Source organism: Physeter macrocephalus, chromosome 13 (assembly GCF_002837175.3).
Source record: "Physeter macrocephalus isolate SW-GA chromosome 13, ASM283717v5, whole genome shotgun sequence".
NCBI classification, from domain to species: Eukaryota; Metazoa; Chordata; class Mammalia; order Artiodactyla; family Physeteridae; genus Physeter; species Physeter macrocephalus.
Genome location: NC_041226.1, coordinates 47,999,598 through 48,022,415, shown reverse-complemented (window position 1 = coordinate 48,022,415; position 22,818 = coordinate 47,999,598). Strand labels below are relative to the sequence as shown.

Genomic DNA, 22,818 nt, shown 5'->3' with positions numbered 1-22,818 from the left:
GAAGAGAGAGAGATTCCCAAGGGGCTCTTTGGAGGTGACGCACGCGTTCATTATCTTCATTTTGGTGATGGTTTCATGGTTATACGTGTCGAAAGTTATATTGTACAGCTTAAATTTGTGCAATTTAGTTTATATTAATTATGACTCAATAAAGCTGCTATAAAAGAAGTATTTGTTTTCATTTTGAATATTGTTTAGCACTTTGATTTTGGCAATTCATTTATGTATAATCTCAGACATATTTTGAATAGCATATAAATTATTAATTCTTATATCAGTCATTTGAGTTTCATCTCTGTATTATTCTCAAAAACTCCAAGCTACTTTAAATATATAACCTGCTCAAAAAAATACAGATCCTGAAAAACTTTCCTTCTCTGTTTTTTTCACCATTTATCATGAATAGTCTATTGGTATAGAAGCAATCTAATACTACCATCTTTCAGCTAATTAGTTTATGTCATTATTTTTCAATTTAAGCAAACAATTTTTGTGAGGCAGACAAAAGTAAAATCCATGGAATATTTCAAATTATAACGCTTTTTTTTTTTCAATCTCAAGGGAAAAATTATATGCTACAGTCAGCACAGGCCTTTTAATTTAGGGTACTGATTCTCCATATGTCTTATGAAAAAATTTCAAACATACACAAAAGTACAGAACTGAATAATGAATCTGTATGTACCTGTCACCAAGCTACAATCATTATCAACATTTTGAGATTCTTGTTTTATCTACTGAGCTCCCCTCACCTTTTTATGGAACATTTTAAAGCAAATTCCAGGTATCATACCATTTCATATCACAGATATTTCAATATTTACATCTTTTTCTAATAAGCCAACAGCTTTCTAAAAAATTGCCTCACACAAAGTTAATTATACTTCATTACCAGAACACTTAATTTAACTTCTTATGCTTCTCCCCTACAATTTGTATGGGAGTGTGTCCCACTTAGAAATTCTTGTTTCATTAACTGAAGTGCTCAGGAAGATGGTTTTTAAGAAAAGCAATATAAAGACATATGTATAAGTTTATAGGAATGTTAATATTTTTAAGAGAAATATTTTTGATAGGTTATTCTGAAATTAAAACAAACACGAGGGATCTAGAATATATTAACAAACAGAGGTTCATTTGTTTCTTTAGTAATTCACTTATTTATATATCCTCCCATGGTTCCACCCAGTTCCAAGCCAGTGGTGGAGCTGGCTTGTAGCAGTTTGTGAGAGATGGCTGGTAAAGTTTTTGGAATTTTGTGAGCTGGTTGTTAAACATCACTATTATTAAAAATTATTTAGATTTTTAACAAAACAAATTTTATTTAAAAACCCCAAATACTCAAAAACTCAACAATTTTAATTTTACTATTATCTATGCTTTTCAGTTTACATGTCTATTGTACAATATCTATGTGGTGGAAACATCATGTTTGCTACCGAGCATCTTTTCTCTACTCCGCGTTTAGTAATGTTATGTTGGAGGCCTGAAGTTAGTCATGGTGGGAATATTTATGCCACAGATATAAGCAAATGCTACCAATTAGAACCATCCTTCACACCCCTGCCTGGACAGCCTGTTGTTAAGAGTGGTCAGCACAACACTGCTTCCACCTTGAGCATTAACTCTGAGTCAGGTACTGGAGTCACATGATATATTTCTTGTCTTTTGAAATTTGAGCATAACGATCCTTCTAATGTTACAGTATTAAAAGCACATTAAATAGAAGGCACCAAATAGACAAATGTAAATAGGTCTGTAGGAAAACAAATGCAGAATACATGGTACGTATTAATAATTTTTAATATATGCCTTTAAAGTCCCTTTATTATAAGATCCAAAATATTAACATAGAGAAACTTGTTATGCTGAAGCTCAGGAAATAAAAGGAACCCTAGGGAGGTAGTATCTTTGGTTTGAATTGTTTCATTACTTGAATTTTAGAAGCATATAAAATGTAATTAGATACTGATTAAATAAGAAGATTGGAAATACTATGTAAAATGTAAATATAGTCTTTAAATGATACAATAGAATGCTAAGAGAAATAATTATGAATCTGATTTTTAAAAAATAAGTATAATTTGGGAACTATCATATACCAAAGACTGTGAGAGCTTAAGTGTATACCAAGTCAAGTGTGTTTAATAGATAAGTGATTTTTCATCAAAGAGGTCAAAAAGAAATCTATTTTGAAAATGAGGTTTTAGTTAAAAACTTAAAATGCTACCAAAATTTGCCAAACTTGTTTTGCCAGTTGATATTTGCAGAAATCAAAGCTTTGTCTGTCTAGTCTGCATTTATATTTAGTCTGGGCATTTAATCTCTCTTTTGATCTTAGGTTTTGCCATACACTTTAAGTTGTTTTATAAGGCTTTACCATTAAGTTAGTTTCATAGATTGTAAAATCATCTTGTACTAGCGAACAGCTTATTTTAAAACTGCTCAGAAAATACATAAAGGAGTAACAAGGAATTAAAATGAACACTGTGGTTCTTTATATGTGTTTCTTTCGTTTAGGTTATTTACCTCTTGTGAAAGCTGTGTTACTTGGTTCTTTTGATGTTCCAGGTCTTTTAAAACCATCGAGTTTCGTTTTTCTAACTGAAGCACTCTTCTTGCCAAGTGGACACTAGGAGAATGGAATCAGAAAATTAATGCTTACAAGAGAGGAATACTATCTCAAATACTCAAAATGTGTTTGTGTGCTTGAAAACTAACCATTTCCTAATTATACTTAAATATTAACAGGAAAAATATGGAGCCAAATAATATTTTCAGGTGTCAACGGTGGAAGACCAATATCCCAACAACTCAAATTTTGAAAGTAACATTAAAAATCTGCATAATAGGGGCTTCCCTGGTGGCGCAGTGGTTGAGAGTCTGCCTGCCGATGCGGGAGACGCGGGTTCGTGTGCCCCGCTCCGGGAGGATCCCACATGCCGCGGAGCGGCTGGGCCCGTGGGCCATGGCCGCTGAGCCTGCGCGTCCGGAGCCTGTGCTCCAACGGGAGAGGCCACAACAGTGAGAGGCCCGCGCACCGCAAAAAAAAAAAAAAAAATCTGCATAATAATGTAACTGTGATATATTGATTACCATAGTAATAGTTTCTAGCCCTTGCTATAAAAGTGGAAAGTTACATTACGATACTTGCTTGAAAAGACCGCAAGAAAGCAATTCACAGCTTTTCTTCATTTTTATAAAAAGTTACCATTTACAAACAAATAAGGCAATTAGTTGAAACAGTAATAACCTTGTACTTTGAAAAGCATCAGTGTTTTCCTCAGACAACATAATGCATTTTATAATACAAAACACAACCGAATAGATTTTCTATTGAAAAAAGAGATGGAAAAGATGTCTGAAAAGTGGAGACAGATGTCTAACAGTAAAGGCAACGATTCTGTATTAAAAGAAACCACTAAAAGATCACACTGTGATCATCACAAGATGATCACAACTTATTGTATTGAGTGTAATCTTTAGTATTTAAAATCACATTAAATGTAAAATGTCCCAATTCTACTTTTAAGACATAATTAAGAAAAAAAGTTTCAGCTATAAGAATCATAAAATCATCTCTACTAACCACTGGGGCATAATTCTTTAAAAAACTGCTAATAATATTGAGAACAGATGTTGCTCCAAAGCCCCTCTCTGTAATTCCAGAAACTTAAAACTTTAATATTTATCACATTTTCATATTCTATGTGAGTTAACCCATTAATCTCTGAATTGCAAAATCTGTAGAAACTGAGAAGACACATGTTTTACAATGACAAGAAGTAAAATATTTTTGTTCTAAATGAAATTATAGGACAGAAATAATTCCATTGTATTTCAAATATTTCCTAACATCGGATAAAGGAATTCATACAAAACTCTGAAAAAAGAATGCTAAATGTCACCTTATACATCTATTTCTAAGAACTTGTTATTCCAAATGAAAAAGATGAGTTCTTTTGTTATACAGTGAATTGGGTAGCTTATTTAGATATGCTCATATCTAAATTCCTATCCTTTCAACTGGCATAAGATTTTGCCTTAATAATCAGTTGGAGTCAGAGATGGAAAAGACACAGTCCCCGTTTTCTGACAGTCATTTTTTACAAAAAACAGCTTTATTGATATAAAATTTTCTTGATATGTAACTTATAATACCATAAATCCCCCTCATTTAAACTGTACAATTCAATGGTTTTTAGTGTATTTCGAGTTGTGCAACTATTACTATAATTTAGTTTTAGAATATTTTCTTTACTCCCACCCCCCCAAAATTTGTATCCCTTAGCATCACTCCCCATCCTTCCTGTTCAGCCCTAGGGAACCACTAATCTACTTTCTTCCTTTATTGATTTTTAAGATGTTTGCAGTTTAAAGAACTCTTATAACTCAACAATTACAAGACAGTCCAGTTAGAGAATTTACAACAGTGCCTTGTCTTTAAAAAGTTCTGAATAATTTCATACACACATTTTTGCACTTCTCATATGGTGATTTCCTTAGGAAGTGCAATGATTGGGTCCAAGCACATGTGCATTATGAATTTTCAGATATTCCTCTTGAAAGGCTGTACAAATTTAAATTCCTATGAACTAGAATGAAAGTTCTCCAATGACAGAAATTTTTAAAAAATTTGTTTTCTAATATATTCTAAGTGCCTTGGAGAATACCTGGTACAATAATAATCTGTTCAGTAATAAACTGTTCAGTGAATGAACTTTATACAAGACCTCCTGTTTCTTTATGCCCCAGCCAACACTGGGCAATATCAATCTTTAAAAGTTTTGCTAACTTTACATATAAACAATAGAATCTTATTTTAAATTAAATTTGTGAGGTTAAACATCTCTACATTTGTCAGACATTTGCATTTCTTATTTAATGAATTGATGTTTATGTCCTTTTACCATTCACTTCACATCTTACCTACGTGGTTAACTCTATTCTACATCTACATTACCTAAAAGTATCACGACCTCCCCAAATCTCAACAGAACCAACCTATTTTCCATTAATGCCTACTCTGCTTAATGTCCCATAAACATGTTTTGTATATTCCTTCCACTGTACCTCTGTTGGTCCTCCAGTCTGGAGAAGATAGGTTATTCCACTGATTGGGAGCCCAGCTTTTTCTGGAAGGCTCCCTCCGAGGTCTACTTCCTCCACTTCTGACCAGGCCAGCCTTCACTGATCTCTATTCCTCTGACTGACATAGGCTGGCACACAATACAGTGCTAAATTATATGGTTTTAGATATTTCTTGATAGTCTTTCATGTGCTCATCTTTTCTCCCCCAACAGATACAACTTAAATGAAGACTTACCCTCTGTGGTGTGTGCTGAACAGAGGGGGCACTTACTAAATCCTTCCTGATTGATTTTAAGTAAATTTTGCTCAAATGCTAGAATTTTGCTCAAAGTGCTACAAACCATATTCCAAGGTTGCAGAGTCCCAATATTAAAGTACAACTAATGCTCAGCATCTAAGCATTGAACTAGTGATAAAAAAGAGCATCAAGTTTATAAGGAAAGAAGGCAAATGTCACAGATACCAATTCACCGCTTCCATATTTCAACCTCCTAAACCTTTAAATGTGGCACGTTGTTGTGCTGAGTGATTTGGTGCTATAGGTGGATTCTGTTTAGAAATCTGGGATATTAGAAGTCAGAAGAAAGGAGGGGAGTTTAGTACTGAACTCCTCAAGAAAGCACTGCTTTTACAGGCTCTCTGTTGGGACACTAAAGTAGGTACAGCATACAATTCTTCTTCGTAATTCTATAACTGCCATGTGATTTTTACCTGCACCAACATTAAGTTTTACATTAACTAGAAACTAATACCACAAGAGTATAGTTTTGCATTTGAATTTTAAACTAAAATTTCACCTCTTATCTGGTAAAATTATTTCCCCAAGGGTTACCTCTTAGCTCCCTCAGCGCCTCTTGACTCAAAATAAAAGTTATCCTCTTGGATTTGTCAATGGCAGTCAGTACTTCTGATTATCACGTACAATTTCATAGTCGCATAGCCCAGGCAATGTGAACATGGCCGACCTCCATTTATATCTGAGATATCAAAGCACAGTGGAGGACTGATGCTCTGTCCTGAGTCCTTCAATATTGGATGGTTCTCCTAGTATTACCAAAACCCCAAATAAATAAGTGTAGGTACTTAGTTACCTGCTAATTAGTTACTTGGTCTGAAATAACATTTGGCTTTTTGCTCTTTTTCACTTTTAACAGGTCAGAGTCCTGTCTCAATTAGCATGGCATGGAAAAATGGTTCAAAAAAAGGGCACATGGGCCAGAACGATTTCGGCTTCAGAAAGCATAAGGTTGCTCACTGCACTGACTGCTTTCTTGGCAGTTACTGAGGACTAAATAGTGGTGCATTATGATTACCTGTAGTTATCTGAGTCTTTTTCTAGTTTTTCTGTAGGTTTAAACTTTCAAGTTGACCATGAGTAGATTAGCAATAACTTTTTAAAAGTTTCTAAAACCAACCCAAATGAAATAAGCAAAACTTTCTCTAAGGAGGCAAATGAGAACTCACACGTGAGAATAAAGGAGATGAAAACAAAATTTCATTATGCACAAAAGTTTGCTAGGAAAATAAAAGCTTCCTCTGCTTTATTTTTTCCTTTATTATAAAGATTAGTCTATTGTGAAAGTTTCAACTTAAAGCTCTTTATAAAACTAGACAGAAACTAAAACAAAGATCAATAGTATGCAGTAAATCTTGCAATTTGAAAGGTTTAAAAACCTTCAGAAAAGTCTCCACATTCAGATCTGCCAAAACAAACAGAGAAGCACACACTAAGTGCCTGGGTGTTACCCATTTAGTGTTACAGGTTAAAGAGCATAACCGAAACATGCAACTAGAAAATCTTGTTTGCTATTTTCAAAACAATCACTACCGAAACAAAAACATTACTTCAGATTTTCAAGTTTAGTCAAGTCAAGAAGAGCCTTTTGTATTTTAAGCGACTTTAATTGTATATGCCCTTTTAACTTTCCACAACTTTGTCCCAGAAAGCTTAACGCAATATTTAGTTACTGTTCATATCTCTATTGAAAATTCAAGATGTGAGTAACCTTATCTAACAATTATAATGTGTTTAAGATACACTTTTGGAAGTTATTTTTCAAACTAATTTTGAAAAATTAGTTTTGCTACTTCTTTATTGGAAACTGGCATTATGGTCTATGTCTTAAGAAACTGATTAATATCAAAGAAAGTGAATCTCAAAACTAGTTTCATGTCCAGGGGTTGTTTCCACTAATTATTTCAAGAGGTCTCATTAAAATTTTAAAACAAAATTGTTTTAAATGAAAACTCACCTTGTGCCTCATTAAAGTTCCTGGAACATCGGCTTTACCTCTAAAATCAACTGTGTGATCTATTTACATTAAGAAATATTAATTGACATAACAAACTTTTATTGGATACCTTCTCTACGCCAGGCACTCACTGTGTGGTGAACTTCTTCGCATCCATTTTCTCATTTTAATTTCATAATATACATTGGGTGGCAATAGGTAACTAGTGAAAATTTTCAGTGGCTATCCAATTTACTAACAGCAATATGGCACTCAAAAACAGAAGGCCTAAAAATTAAAGTTGTGAATAACCATTAAAAATTACCTTTTTGGAGAATATTCAATGATACAAGAAAATGTTCAGGGTGAACATTATTATTAAATATTTTAGGGTAACACTTAATTGGAGGGGATTTCTGATTATAAAAATAATATATGTAGGGCTTCCCTGGTGGCGCAGTGGTTGGGAGTCCGCCTGCCGATGCAGGGGACATGGGTTCGTGCCCCAGTCCGGGAAGATCCCACATGCCGCGGAGCGGCTGGGAGAGGCCACAGCAATGAGAGGCCCGTGTACCGCAAAAAAAAAAAAAAAAAAAAAATCCATCTATCTATCTATCTATATATATATATAGATTCTCTTGAAGGTTATATTGCTTTCATCTTAAATAAATTAAACTTAGAGCACAAAGCCACTGACTTCTTTACAAATATCTGTTAAGAAATCAAATATGGACTTTGCTTCAGAAAAGCATCAGACCCTAAACAGGGATCTTCTTTGCCATTGGTCAATTTTGTGCATACAGTAGGTACTCAATAAAAGTTGTTGAATGAATGTGCAAAGGAATGCATAAATGTCCTCTTTGGCTATCTAGACTCCCTTTCCCTTCACTCAGTTTAGATGACCTCAGAAGCACTTCCTCAAAATAACCCTCTGGTTCATCATGAGAAGAATGCCTGGAACCAGCTGGTAGGAGATATTAATAGCATGCCCATTAGGCACTTGTTCAAGGTACATAGATAGCTCAGTGATAAAATCTTTAGAAATATTTGGACAGTTAAGATTATTCAGAATATGAATCAGTTGTGGTTCCTGAAATCTTCGATCTCAATATTAAGAAGTCAACATCTGTTCTGGAAATTCTTAAAAAAAAATAGTAAGATAATAGTAGTAATTGCTTTCAATTTTAGAAGAACTCAGCATTTGGGGGCTGAAGAAAGAAAGCTTACAACAGAAAAACTCTTTTTTCTTCTTGTGACCAAGATTCTTTTGAAGGAATCAGATGATAAAATAGAGAAGAGAATAGACTTCCTCCTTCAAATTTCCAGTTTTAGCATTTTACCAATCATTTGCCACTGATAAAAAAGTCGCTTGCCCACAAAACTACATTTCTATTCCTCCCTTGGCAACATAATGCTCAAAAACAGAGATATGCTGAAAATCACAAATTATCCTAGGTCACCCTTAGGAGGGACTCAGGGGAGAATGGGACTGGAATGGCACTATAACCGACTTTTTCAAATAATACGTAATTTAGAAATACTTGCATCTTCACTAAACAGAATTAACCATTTCAACTACAATTTGATATCTGGTAGTCTTCTATCCTTGATCTGTCCAGTGTATCCAGTAAGAAACAAAAATTCTAAGCATCCTGTTGTTACTTCTCATAAAATGGTCTATATCCTACATCACTTTAGATAGCTGTAAAGAGCCGTTACCCTCTGAGCCAAAGTTTCTACAAAAGTATTAGAATTAAGATGAATTGTTTTGTGTAATGTCTCTAAACGTTTAAATCAATTCATGTAAAAATAACAGATAGCAGCTCTGAATCCTCAAATACTCAGATGAAGAGACAATTCTACTAGGTATCTTACACCATGCTAGGTAGGGACAATGGAGAATAAACAAGAATAAGATGTAGGTGCTGACCTTGAGAAACTTTCCATCTAGCTGGGGAAACAATATGGAAAATGAGAGCTAGTGAGATAAGACAAATGCTCTGTTGTGTGGTATGTAGAAAATAGACATTATACGCAGAGAGATATACTACCCTCATTTGGGGTAGAGAGGTAAATAAGGCTGGAGAGGTAGGGCCACATGGAAGGGCTGAGAAGTCTGATAGAAACATTTAGATTGGTTATGGTAGCAAGCAGGGCTCTTTCTGCAAAGCAGGATGAATTCAGGTGGGAGAAAGGAGTTAGGAGTTAGGTCACTAGAAAACCAATTAATATAGGTACAATTTTCTCTCAGTATACTTTAAATAGTATCTCAACAAATAACCAGCGGATCTTCTAAAAACTTTCTTGGTCTTCACAAAGTGTTTTATACTTTCAATCACAGTATATATGCTAGCTCTATCTCTCTCTCCCAATCTCTTTCTTTTTCTCTCTCAAGTATACATCAAGGAATGTAGACAGGTGAATAAAAAACAAGTGAAAATAAAAGGAAGCATAATTCATTAATTTTAACCTGAAAATTGTTGGTACAAAAAAGCATTTGTAACTCACCTGAAATTAAGATGAAAATAAATTTAAAATGGTGTCATTATCACTGAATCCAATTCTAGGAACATTCCAATGTACACTTACATTCTACCAACCATTAAACTCACTTAAAAATACATGAAATGCATGATTATTACTTACTGTGCTTGTGAGCAATTTAACATTTATGCATACTAAGAATAAAGTAACTTTATTTTGTCACTCCACTCAGTACATTATCAAAAAGCACAATGTAATTACATTTAGCTTGAATAGATAAGTGAAATGAATATATATTGATTTTACCTTTGCTTTAGTCGTCTTTTGGCTGTTGTGGGAACATTAGCACCATAGCCATAAGAAAAAAGAATCCTTTCAGCCTCATCTTCATTTTCAACTGGAAAATATTGAAGTGTACAATGTGAAATATCTTTTTTCTTAAAAAGTATGGCAGAAGTGAAAATAAAAGAGGTCATAATAATGAATTAAGGAGCATAAGCACATTTAAAAGGGCTAATGCATAACCTCAAACAGACCATTTGTAAGCAGCAGCACAGTTATTTCGTAAAGTATATGCTTGCTTGGATTTGTTCCATCTATTTTTAAAAGGTGTAAGGGACTGCATCATATGACATGTTAAGTTTTCTTGTTATAAAGCATAGTAATACAGATGTCATTTATTCTGAGGTTCAAAGGCTTTCTGCATGAAATGTATGTTATGTACTTATGAAAAAGTAATGATAAACTCAATTTCATTACTTCTCTTCTTGACAAGAGAAATGACTATTTTTAATTAGGAAAGATGTTCATTATTTTATCAGAAGAACAACTTTATCCTAACTTGCAATAATGAAATTATGCATTTAAGTAGGCTACTCTGTGAAGAAAATGTACAGTCCTAAGAATCTATTCATGGCCTTTTAAAAAAAATTACAAAAAACTCAGTAACACCATTTACTTCTAAATTTTGCTATTGTCACACCACTCCCCAAAAGGAATTTTAACTAACAGGTTAATGTTTTATGGGTAAAACGTTTAAATGCGATGACAAATTTACTGTTAAGTTGAGATGAAAAAATATTTAATCAAAGGCTATAAAAACTAAAGGTTTCCAGGTCAATTTAAAGCAGTTCATGACATATAACAATTTTTATAACATTATTCATCAATAACCAGTATTTTAATGTCAAAAGGAGAAACCTACTTTCAGAAATGTTTCAGGTTTAAAATAAAGCCAAATATTTTACATTAGTAAGTGATGCCATTTGCGGGCCTATCACTGTAACATGCACTTATTTGTTGTTTGATCCTTCTGTAGTACAGTAAACATTTCAGGAATATTCATAAGTGTTTTTATCTTCAATTTTGACCCTATTCACAGTGAACCAAGATCAGTTTTCAGAGGTAGGATTAGTAGCTATGAGGGACACGTGTAAGCAAGAGATGCTATGTGCCATTGCTGATAGTAACAGCTATCATTGCTCGGATCCAAGTTGGCTTCTCCAATCCAGCTCCATCAGAACTAGAGCAGGCATTTAGGTACCTATCTGATGCTTGTTTCTCTTAAATAGTTCCAAGGTCAGAAGAAAGAGGGGTAAATTTAGCTAACATCTCAAAAACCCATCAGATATTGATGGACAACTTAAATTTGAGTTTAATACTTACTGGATTAATAACTCATGGGCTAACTATTCTAGTGGTGATTTAATTACAGAAACAATGTCCTACACAAAATGGCAAATGGTACTAAAGAGATATGAACCTGTCTTAGTACCACTATTTTTCCCATGCTAGAGGCATTACGAAGGTATGGGGAGAATGACATTCACAGAGAATGTGCAGAAAGGAACTGCAATGTGTAAAGGCACAGAGCTGTGAAGTTTCAGTAATTGTGAGAAAAGTGGCTGAAGTTAGCCTGGAAAACAATAGTAGTAGAAAGGGAGGCCAAGTTCCAACTGTGAATGGGACTCAAGTCTTGTTTGCTAGGCTAAAGAGTCTGGATTTTATTCTACAGACAACAAGAAATTAAAAGAGATTAGTACAGGTAAGTGACATGACCAATAGATTTTTGTTGCTGATGCTGATATTATAGGAAAAAGAATTCCAATAATGGGAAAAGGGTGACCTAGATTGGTAGCACAGAGAACTCCTTACAGGTTATAGTAATAATCCAGTTGTGACTTGGTCCATAATAGCAATGGAGGATGGAGAAAAGAACTTGGATTCTAGACAAATGAGTAGGTATGGAGGTGAGATGAGGCACTAGATAGGATGAGGGAGGAATCAAGGTTGACAAAAGCTAGTTGGGTAATTAGACAGACTTTAACCTTACTAACAGATCGAGAATACAAGAAAATTAATACGTTTTAGGGAAGGAAGAGAAAATATAAATAATGTTACATCTTCAATGACTGCAAGAATTCCATACAGACCTGTGGAATCACTAGCCTGTGGCCAGTAATTGAAATTGTGGAAAGGGATAAAATTATCTAGAAAGTAGGTAAGTAAGAATTGAAGAGGATGAGGGGAAAAAAAAAAAACCCTGGGAACCAGAAAGAGTTGGATAAGAGACAACAAAAGCGACGGAGAAGAAACAATCAAAGGCAGGTGACTTAAGCAAGAGAAGAATTTTGAGAAATGTGACAAATGCCCAGCAGAGTAGGATGAGGATGGAGAGTAGGTCCCCTAATTTGACAATTAGAAATCTGATATTAAAAAAAATTTATTTAGCTTCTAGACAATACCTGTACTTTTAACAATTTGGTGATGATCTTTGAAAATGAAACTCCTCAAATATACAAATATTAAACTTATTTGATTACAAAAAGCAATTCAAGTGTAAACAGGATACTGTAATTTGCCATGGTTACACCTTAACAAATGAAGTCTAACCATCTTCATGTCAGCTGAAATGAGCTGAATTAGATGATAATCCTTTGAATATTGTACACACTATAGTACTAAAAAAGAATGTTTTGCACTTACATCTTACAAGTTTTGTTTAATCAGTAAGTATTCGTTAAACAAGGACAGGAATATTCTAATTTCCAATGTGAACGGATAGAAAAGAACCTAGTTTACTAATCTTCCAAGTACAAGCAGATATATTTTATTCTAAGATACTTTTAAGATGGTTTATAAAATATCATAGCAAAAAATTAATTTATATATCTTTTCTAAAGATTTTATTTAGAAAATATTTACACACATGGAAAAGCTGAAAGAAGTGTACATTCATATATCCAACATCTGGATTCAAAATTAAACATCGTACTGTATTTATTTCTCACACATTTATCTATCACTGTATCCATCCACGAATCCATCTTATTTTTTTGATGCATTTCAAAATAAGTTGCAGACCTGTGCCTTCGCCTCCAAACAGTTCAACATGTAAATCATCAACTATAGTTCAATATTACTTATAGTTCTTTTTTAAAAATAAAATTTACATATGGTGAAAGGTACAAATCTTAAGTCTATCATTCAATGAATTTTGAGAAATATAAACAGTTGACCCTTGAACAACAGGGTTTGAACGGCTTGGGTCCACTCAAACATGAATGTTTTTCAATAAATACATTGGAAAAAATTTTGGGAGATTTGCAACAATTTGAAAAAACTTGCAGAGGAACCGTGTAGCCCTGAAATATCGAAAAAACTAAGAAAAAGGTAAATCATGAATGCATAAAGTATATGTAGCCGCTTCTCTATTCGTATATAGGCATAAGGTAATTTTTAATATAAAATTAATAATGTGTTAGTTTTCTTACTGTTTTATAACTTTGCTGTCAAAGAATTACATTACCGTACTGTATGTCTCTCTCATAACTGGAGAAACTGCGTATCAGCCTATCATCACAGGTAGGTGGTTTTTAAAAACGTGTAAGAATGTTTCCAGTACTGTATTATGAATATGACTATAATACCATAAAAATTTTATAATGATTCATTCATTAGTGTATAGGCTAGGCTACTGTGAAGCAATCATACTGATTACACTGGGTTGCGATAAAGCAATCATATTGCTGCTTCTTCGTTATCCATGCAAGAATTTTAATACCTGTAAATAAATGTCAATTTCTTTTTCACATTATCGTTTCAGTTTTTTGGTAATATATATTTTTTATTGAAGTGTAGTTGATTTACAATGTTGTATTAGTTTATGGTATACAGCAAAGTGAATATATATATATATATTCCTTTTCATATTCTTTTCCATTATGGTTTATTACAAGATATTGAATATAGTCCCCTGTGCTATACATTAGGAACTTGCTGTTTATTTATTTTACATACAGTAGTTTGTATTTGCTAATCCCAAACTTCTAATTTATCTCTCTCCCACCTCTCTCTTCCTCTTTGGTAACCATAAGTTTGTTTTCTATGTCTGTGAGTCCGTTTCTGTCTTGTAAGTAAGTTCATTTGTATCATATTTTCGATTCTACATATAAATGATATCATGATATTTGTCTTTCTCTTTCTGACTTACCTCACTCGGTATGATAATCTCTAGGTCCATCTAACTTTTCATTTTTGATATCTAGTGTTAGCAATACATATGACATCTACAGTGTTTTGTATCATATAAGACAATATTGATATAGGTACTGACAGATAATTCATCTCGTAAACAGATGATGTAAACCTATGGTATTGATAAATACAGTAAAGTACTGTAAATTTATTTTCTCCTATGATTTTCTTCATAACATTTTCTATGCATTTTCAAATCTTTTAACTGACTTCTGATTTTATCACAATATCACCTTCTTTCTTATAAGGACCCTTGAGATGGGCTCATCTGGATAATCTTATGTCAAGACTTTTGTGAATATTTTCTCTGAGGCATTTTCTTAATTTGGATACCAGTCCTCTGTCAGATATGACTGCGATTACTTTCTCCTACTCTGTAGCTTAGTTCTTCATTTCTTAAAGATGTCTTCTACAAGAGCAGAAGTTTTTAATTTTGATGAAGTCTACTTGGTAAATTTTTCTTTTATGGCAGTTGCTTTCAGGATCCTGTCTAGGAAACTTTAAGTTACCCCCAGTTGCAAAAATACCCATATTTTCCACTAAAGATTTATAATTTTAGCTATTACTTGCAAGTCTCAAATTAATATTAGTGTATAGTGTGAAATAAGGTTGAGGTTCATTTTCAAAAACATGTCCAATTTTTTTTAGCACCATTTATTGAACAAACTTTCCTTTCTCTAGCTGAATGGTATGCTTCCTTTATTAAAAATCAAATAATCAGACAAGTGTGGGTCTATTTCTTAGTTCTCTATTCTATTTTGTTGTTGTATTTGTCTTTCTTTATGTCAGTAGTATACTAGCTTGATACTGTAGCTTTATATTAAGTCTTGAAGTCTAAGTCTTGAAGTGTAACTCTTCCAATCTTGTTCTTTTTTTTTCAAAATTATTTTGGTTATTCTAGTATGCATATGTTTTCTTTGCCTTTAGGCAAATAACTAGGAATGAAATTGCTGAATCACTGGATAGGCTGTTTGGTTTTATAACAAAGTGTCAGTTCTTCCACAGTCTCACCAACATTTGGTATAACCAGTCTTGCTAATTTCAGCCATTCTGGTAGGTGTGCCGTGGTATTATTAAAAGTAGACCTTTTAATAAGTCCTTTGAATTTCCACATAAATGGAATACAAAAATGTTAAAAAGAAAAAGGAATTATGATTGGGACAATATTGAATTTATAGAATTCATGATATATCTACTGATGTTTTAGCAAGTCTTCTTTAATTTTTCTTAGCAATGGTTTGTATTTCATGTTGTTCAATTTATTCCTACGTATGTTATGTTTTTAGATAGTATTGTAAATGAAATTTCTTTTTTTCTTTTTTTTTTTTTTTTTTGTGGTACACGGGCCTCTCACTGTCGTGGCCTCTCCCGTTGCGGAGCACAGGCTCTGGATGCGCAGGCTCAGCGGCCATGGCTCACGGACCCAGCCGCTCCGCGGCACGTGGGATCTTCCCGGACCGGGGCACGAACCCGCGTCCCCTGCATTGGCAGGCAGACTCTCAACCACTGCGCCACCAGGGAAGCCTTACTTTTTTTTTTTGAAATTGTTTTAAATTTCTTTTTCCAATTGTTTGCTTCTAGTGTGTGTGTGTGTATTTTTTTTAAAAAATTTTATTTATTTTTGGCTGCGTTGGGTCTTTGTAGCTGCGCAGGGGCTTTCTTTAGTTGCAGCAAGCGGGGGCTACTCTTTGTTGTGGTGCGCAGGCTTCTCATTGAGGTGGCTTCTCTTGTTGCGGAGCATGGGCTCCATGTGCGTGGGCTTCAGTAGTTGCAGCACGCGGGCTCAGTAGTTGGGGCACGCAGGCTCTAAAGCATGCGGGCTTCAGTAGTTGCGGTGCGTGGCCTCTAGGGCATGCAGGCTTCAGTAGTTGTGGTATGCGGGCTCAGTAGTCATGGCTTGCGGGCTCTAGAGCGCCGGCTCAGTAGTTGTAGCAACTCAGTAGTAGCAACTAAGCGCAGGCTTAGTTGCTCTGCAGCATGTGGGATCTCAGTTCCCCGACCAGGGATTGAACCCATGTCCCCTGCACTGGCAGGTGGATTCTTTTTTTTTTTTTTTTTCGGTACGCGGGCCTCTCACTGCTGTGGCCTCTCCCGTTGCGGAGCACAGGCTCCGGACGCGCAGGCCCAGCGGCCACGGCTCACGGGCCCAGCCGCTCCGCGGCACGTGGGATCCTCCCGGACCGGGGCACGAACCCGCGTCCCCTGCATCGGCAGACGGACTCCCAACCACTGCGCCACCAGGGAAGCCCTGGCAGGTGGATTCTTAACCACTGCACCACCAGGGAAGTCCGAGCTTCTAGTATATTTCTGTGTAATTATTATAGCCTGTTAAATTTACTTATCAGTGTTAGTGATTGTTTTGTAATCTGAAAAGACAGTCTTCCTATTCCTTTCCGATCTTTATACTTATTTTTCCTTTCTTGCCTTAGTTCACAGGCTAGGAGTTCAAATACAATGTTTAATGTACGTTATGAAAATAGAAATCCTTGCCTGGTTCTCTCCTTTAAAGGGAAAGCATTTGATATTTCATCATTAGGTATAATATTAGCTGTACGTCTTTTGTAGATATCTTTTATCAGATTGAGGAAGATCTCTTCTACTCCTAATTTGTTTAGACAGAGGGATATCTGCAAAACTGTAGAGGTAAAGAAGTATGGAACTTGCAAAATAATGCAATATGATAGGGAATGGCAAGGCATAAAAAGATAAATAAGTCTAATCATAAAAACACATGCTAAGAAATTTGACTTTAGGCTGTTTAAAGTTGATAGGGGCATTAAAGCAGGTGTATGGTATGATCAAGTCTGTATTTTATAAATATTACTCAGACTCCATGAAGAAACTGAAGATAAATTTGGAAACTATCGTAATTATCAGACATTGGCCTTGGAAATTAAAAAAAAAAGGCAATGATAGGAATAAAACGAAAGTTCTTCTTAAACTGGGCTATCAACACAATACAGTCTCCACGAGAAAAGGTGCCCCAAATAAAGTCAACCTCAACTTCAATTGAAGTTTAAACCCATTTTTATAAGAATGCCACTATTATTTCTGACTTCTGAACAGAAATAATGTACTGTAACAAACATCACAGTCAATGGTGAAATGTTAATTTAGAATATTCCCTCGGAGTCAGGGACAACACTGGAAGACAGAAAATAAGAGGAAAAAAAAGACGTAGAAATTAAAGTCAAAGTCTATAACACAGTGTATGCAATGAATTTCTATCTGCCCTTCAATTTCTATCTGTCCCTCAATTTCTATCTGTCCCTCATTCAAATGTCACCTCCAATATGGAATTAACTCAAGATCTCTTCTGTACTTACACCAAGAACTGCCTCTCTTGCTAACAGCACTTTAATTATCTGTTAATATGTCTGTCTCTCCCAGTAGACTAGACTAGGAATACCTATAAGCAAGAATGATTGCATGAACTCCATATCCCCAGATCCTGGCATATGTATTCACTTAATAATTGTTTAATGAATGAGCTAAATAAATGAAAAGATAAAACCTTGGCATATGTAATCACTTTATTGCTGAATGAGTGAGGTAAAGAAGTGAGAAGATAAAATCGATCAGAGTGAACCATATATATTTTTTTGATCTCAACTACTAGAATTAAAGTTAATTTTTAAAAATTAATTAATTAATTAATTAATTAGGCTGTTTTGGGTCTTCGGTGCTGCGCACAGGCTCTCTCTAGTTGCGGTGAGTGAGGCTATTCTTTGTTGCGGTGCACGGGCTTCTCATTGCAGTGGCTTCTCTTGTTGCTGAGCACGGGCTCTAGGAGCGTGGACTTCAGTAGTTGTGGAACGTGGGTTTCAGTAGTTGTGGCTCGTGGGCTCTAGAGTGCAGGCTCAGTAGTTGTGGTGCACGGGCTTAGTTGCTCCGTGGCATGTGGGATCTTCCCGGACCAGGGCTCAAACCCGTGTCCCCTGCACTGGCAGGCAGACTCTAAACCACTGTGCCACCAGGGAAGTCCAAAGTTAACTAATTTTTAAAATGTCAAGTATTCTTTAAAAAAAAAAGTTACAAGTTATATTTCAAAGAAATATAGCAAAGCAGTTTTAGAAACAATATCAGGTTCCTTGTGCTGCCAGAAAAAAAAGCTGTGTGTGGAGTGGTGGGACACTTACTTTCTGCAGTTTGCATTATTATTTCATCAAGCTCTTTTTCCAGTTTCTCATAAATGTCTAGCCTTGCCTGATGTTCAGAGTTCTGTGCTTGAAGTTCGGTAATACGTTTTTCAGAAGAGGCTTGGAGACTATAAAATTCTTTAGTTAAAACCTAAGAGTGGAAGAAAAAAAATTGCAAAGGCAGAATTAAATAGGTTGACAGTTAAGACAAACACATGATACAAAATTTTTTTTTAATGATTTAGACATGAAGAGAAAGTAGCTCAATTAAGATGACTGAGGAGGTAAAATACATTTATTTCTGAGGAAAATAATTAATTTGTTTTTAAATGAAAATTATGAAGCACTTTATTATATAAATTGAAAAAAATTTAAAACTTAGTAATAGTTATAGGAGTAACATTAGCATTTGCTTATTCGAATTCAAAAAATTCAATAATGCTATACTCCTCACCTAGGTGGAGGTTATTTATCTGGTGAGCACAGGTATTTGAGAAAGGCTTACAGAGCTGTGTGTAAAAATTATACACTCATAATGAGTCCTTCAGTTTTCCACCAGAGATTATTTCATTTAGTCTTTTTAAAAAACTATTTATTTATTTATTTATTTATTTATTTATTTATTTATGTCTGCATTGGGTCTTTGCTGCTGTGCGCGGGCTTTCTCTAGGTGCAGTGAGTAGGGGCTACTCTTCGCTGCGGTGTGCGGGCTTCTCATTACGGTGGCTTCTCTTGTTGTACAGCATGGGCTCTAGGTGTGCCGGCTTCAGTAGTTGTGGCACATGGGCTCAGTAGTTGTAGCCTGCGGGCTTTAGAGCGCAGGCTCAGTAGTTGTGGCGCACGGGCTTAGTTGCTCCGTGGCATATGGGATCTTCCCGGACCAGGGCTCGAACCTGTGTCCCCTGCATTGGCAGGAGGATTCTTAACCACTGCGCCACCAGGGAAGTCCTATTTCATTTACTCTTACCATGGTTTTAATAAGATTTTTGGTTTGCTGAACAATCAAAAATTCAAAGCAGCAAATCAAAATGTAAATGTGAAGTGCTACTCGGGGCAGTAACAGAAAATGCCTTTGTATAGAAAGAAAGGCTAAAAAATTATTAAGAAGAGATATAAAAGACATGGGAATTGGAGTTATAGTATGTAAGAACAAAAAATCCTGTATTTTCCTATGGTAATTCATTGAAGGAATCACTAGGGTGACAATAATGAATTCACTAAAACAGGAGACATTTCTAGTAGCAAAGGAATGTTCTAATGCTTACATTAAATTCCAACTATCTAGAAAGTTTACTTACTAGTTTACTTACTAGTACAGACTAAATTATGGGGTGGTATTACACTTACTTCCTAACACAACATAAGTAATGTAGTATTTCCTGAGAAGCAATAGAATATTGTGGTAAGAATATGGTTTGGAGCCAGAAAGATTTGGATTTCAATCCTGGCTTTGACACTTATTCGTTGTGATCTTAGGTAATTCTTCTTTCTATGCCTACCTCAGAATATTGCTGGAAGGATTACGTGAGAGGATAAACACACAGTGCTTAGCAGAGTGCCTAGAACATAGTAAAAGTGCTGAAAAATATTATTACCACTGCAGGAAATACAACTATGAGAACTTTGTATTAAATGGTTTGTAAAAATGAGATGTACTGCTTTAATTATTATGAATTCTCTATTAGTTTCTCTAATGACTAAGTTCACCTTATCAGATGTATGTGATTGTGAGCTTCCTGTGATGGGGAGAAAGAAGATGTGGAAGATCTATTTACAGTTTTTAACAAGCAGAAATTTTGATTTAATATTCTTTTAATCTATTCCATCTCATTTTCTTCAATTATTTCCATCAGAACTCCCCCCCCAGGGACTTCCCTGGTGGTCCAGTGGTTAAGACTCCGTGCTCCCAGTGCAGAGGGCACGGGTTTGATCCCTGGTTGGGGAACTAAGCTCCTGCATGCTGCACGGTGCGGCCAAACAAATAAATTAATTAATTAATCCCCCCTCCCCCAACCCTAGATAAACTAAACATCATTCCCCACCCTCCAAATACATTCCTTTGAAGGGCGGAGAAAGAATAACATGGGAATAATATCTGTAGGATGATTTCTAGTGTCCCTGATTGGGTCAGAAAAATAAAATTCCTGTTTTAGCACTATTCATTCTTGCTGGCTGGAAATGTTTTCTAGAGAATTTATTATAACAAAATCAACGCACAGTTTAACGATCTGGAGCTTTCAGAGAGTTCACTACATTGGGATGTAATTCATTAAGAATCTGGTGGCTGAATTCCCTGTCAAAAGAGAGGATCAGTAAGGATAGTGTTAAATGGCAATTCCTACAGCACAGCTGATACCTTTCATCTGTACCCCACTTTCTCCAATAAAAATACCACACAAAGAAAAACTGCAGAAATGGATATCTAAAGAGATAAAGAATCAAAATGTTGAAGATATTTCATAAAGTACTATTTTAAGAAGAGACTTAAAAGTAGTATTAAATTGAGAGGTACAATCTAAAATTCTCATTCATAACACAAGAGTAGAGATTGTCAGAAACTTTTGATTTGGGGTACCTTCCAATACCTCAGTACCCCATGGTAGTGAACTCTCCTTTATTATGGATTTGTTTGACTGGCTGCTATGGAAGAATTTATTACAGTTTCTGAAAAGCCACTGAAGAGCTTGATTATTGGATCTATGGAAGGCTATTACATTAAAGATTCTTTAGGAAAAAACCAGTCTATGAACATTTGAGTTTAAACACGAATGCAAAAAAACAGGTCAACTGCTTTTAGGAATCCATTAAATATCAAGCTTTCACAGTGGATATCTCCTTCCTTTAAATAACAGAATGATAATATAAAATTATATAGAAAACACATATATAAAATGAATGAAAATACAAAATTATAGGTCAATAATTGCTTTAAAAAGAGACAAAAATATAAAGCCAATGTTTTGAAAGCTTTTGGCAATTGATAATTAAGAAAAAAATAAAACAAACTGTTCCCAAGTTATAAATCAATGAGAATACTGGGTAAAAGCCACTGAAAAGTACCTATTATAGCAATCTCTACCTTTCACAAAATTATTTCTCTCTAAATTCATTATAAATAGCAATTGTCTAAGATACCTTCTACTATTAGAAAAATGGATTCAAACAATGGTACTATATTAGCTTTCATCAAACCATTCACTCACTCATTAAATACTTTATTGAGCATCCACCATGAGTGAGGCACTGTGTTAGACATCGGTGACACAGTAATAAATAGTCCTTGTCCTCTCAAAGATCCTAGTTTAACAAAGAAGGAGCCGTAAAGAAACTCCCCTACAGCCTCAGTTTCATCAACCAAAGTTTTTAGAATCATAATGTTTTTTACAAAGTTGTTTTTCCATGTAAGACCTTTACACAAGAGAACATAATAATTATTAGTCACCTGCATCCACAGACCAAGTGGATAGGTCTATGGGAAAGTGGTTTTCATACCACTTTCCCATAGACCTCCTAAAGTCACAACCCTTAGGAGGTCGTGAAATCAATTTAAACTCCAACCAGCTAAAAATAATAGAATAGAGTGGTTTAGAAAATATCAGCCACTGTATGTTGTAAAGTACTGGTTAGTGAAATGTTTGTTTCAGTACAGAGAGAGGGGAAGTGCTTCTCTACCTTCCTAAATATAACCCCACCCTCCCATCCCAAACACATCCTGAAGCACAGCCATTGAAAAGAAAAAGAAATTGCTACAAATTATAAAATTAAACCAGGAAAAATTTGCAAAAGATGAATACAAAATCAGAGCTAATCTAATCTGTGTGGGAGAGATGGCAGTAGCAGATTATGACTGCAGCAATTTCCCAAAGAAGGTACCTGAAGAAGTTTTAAATGCTGAACACTGCTTTGTTTAGAAGTAAACATCATCTACAATTTTTACTTACGTTTCTTTAAATATGCATTATTTAACATTGTTTTTATGTTTTTCCCTAAGGCTTTATTTTCTGAGACTATTTTGTTAGTTTTACTTAACAGAGTACTCTTCAGAAATGAAATTTCTGAAAGATTGTTATAATGAATACTTACATCATTAGCTAATTAATCATTTTAATGATATTACTGCACCTTTCATTCCATGTTTTTAATTTTAATTATTATTTTATTTATTTATTTTTTAAAGATTTTATTGATGTGGACCATTTTTAAAGTCTTTATTGAATTTGTTACAATATTGCTTCTGTTTTACATTTTGGTTTTTTGGCCATGAGACATGTGGGATCTTAGCTCCCCAACCAGGGATGGAACCCACACCCAGTGCATTGGAAGGCGAAGTCTTAACC

The 22,818-nt window shown here is 34.8% G+C and overlaps 1 protein-coding gene across 5 annotated transcripts in view; it reads right to left on the bottom strand.

The window, feature by feature from the left end:
* The window catches only part of PIBF1 (progesterone immunomodulatory binding factor 1), a 214,203-nt gene that overhangs the window by 62,883 nt on the left and 128,502 nt on the right, over positions 1 to 22,818 (bottom strand). For all 5 annotated transcript variants that reach the window (XM_028497922.1, XM_028497921.2, XM_024123149.3 and 2 more), the window contains 3 exons: positions 18,482 to 18,632; positions 10,113 to 10,203; positions 2,530 to 2,632 (listed from right to left, as the gene is read on the bottom strand). In XM_028497922.1, coding sequence (XP_028353723.1) covers positions 2,530 to 2,632; positions 10,113 to 10,203; positions 18,482 to 18,632 — 345 coding nt within the window. The remainder of the gene's footprint in view (positions 1 to 2,529; positions 2,633 to 10,112; positions 10,204 to 18,481; positions 18,633 to 22,818) is intronic.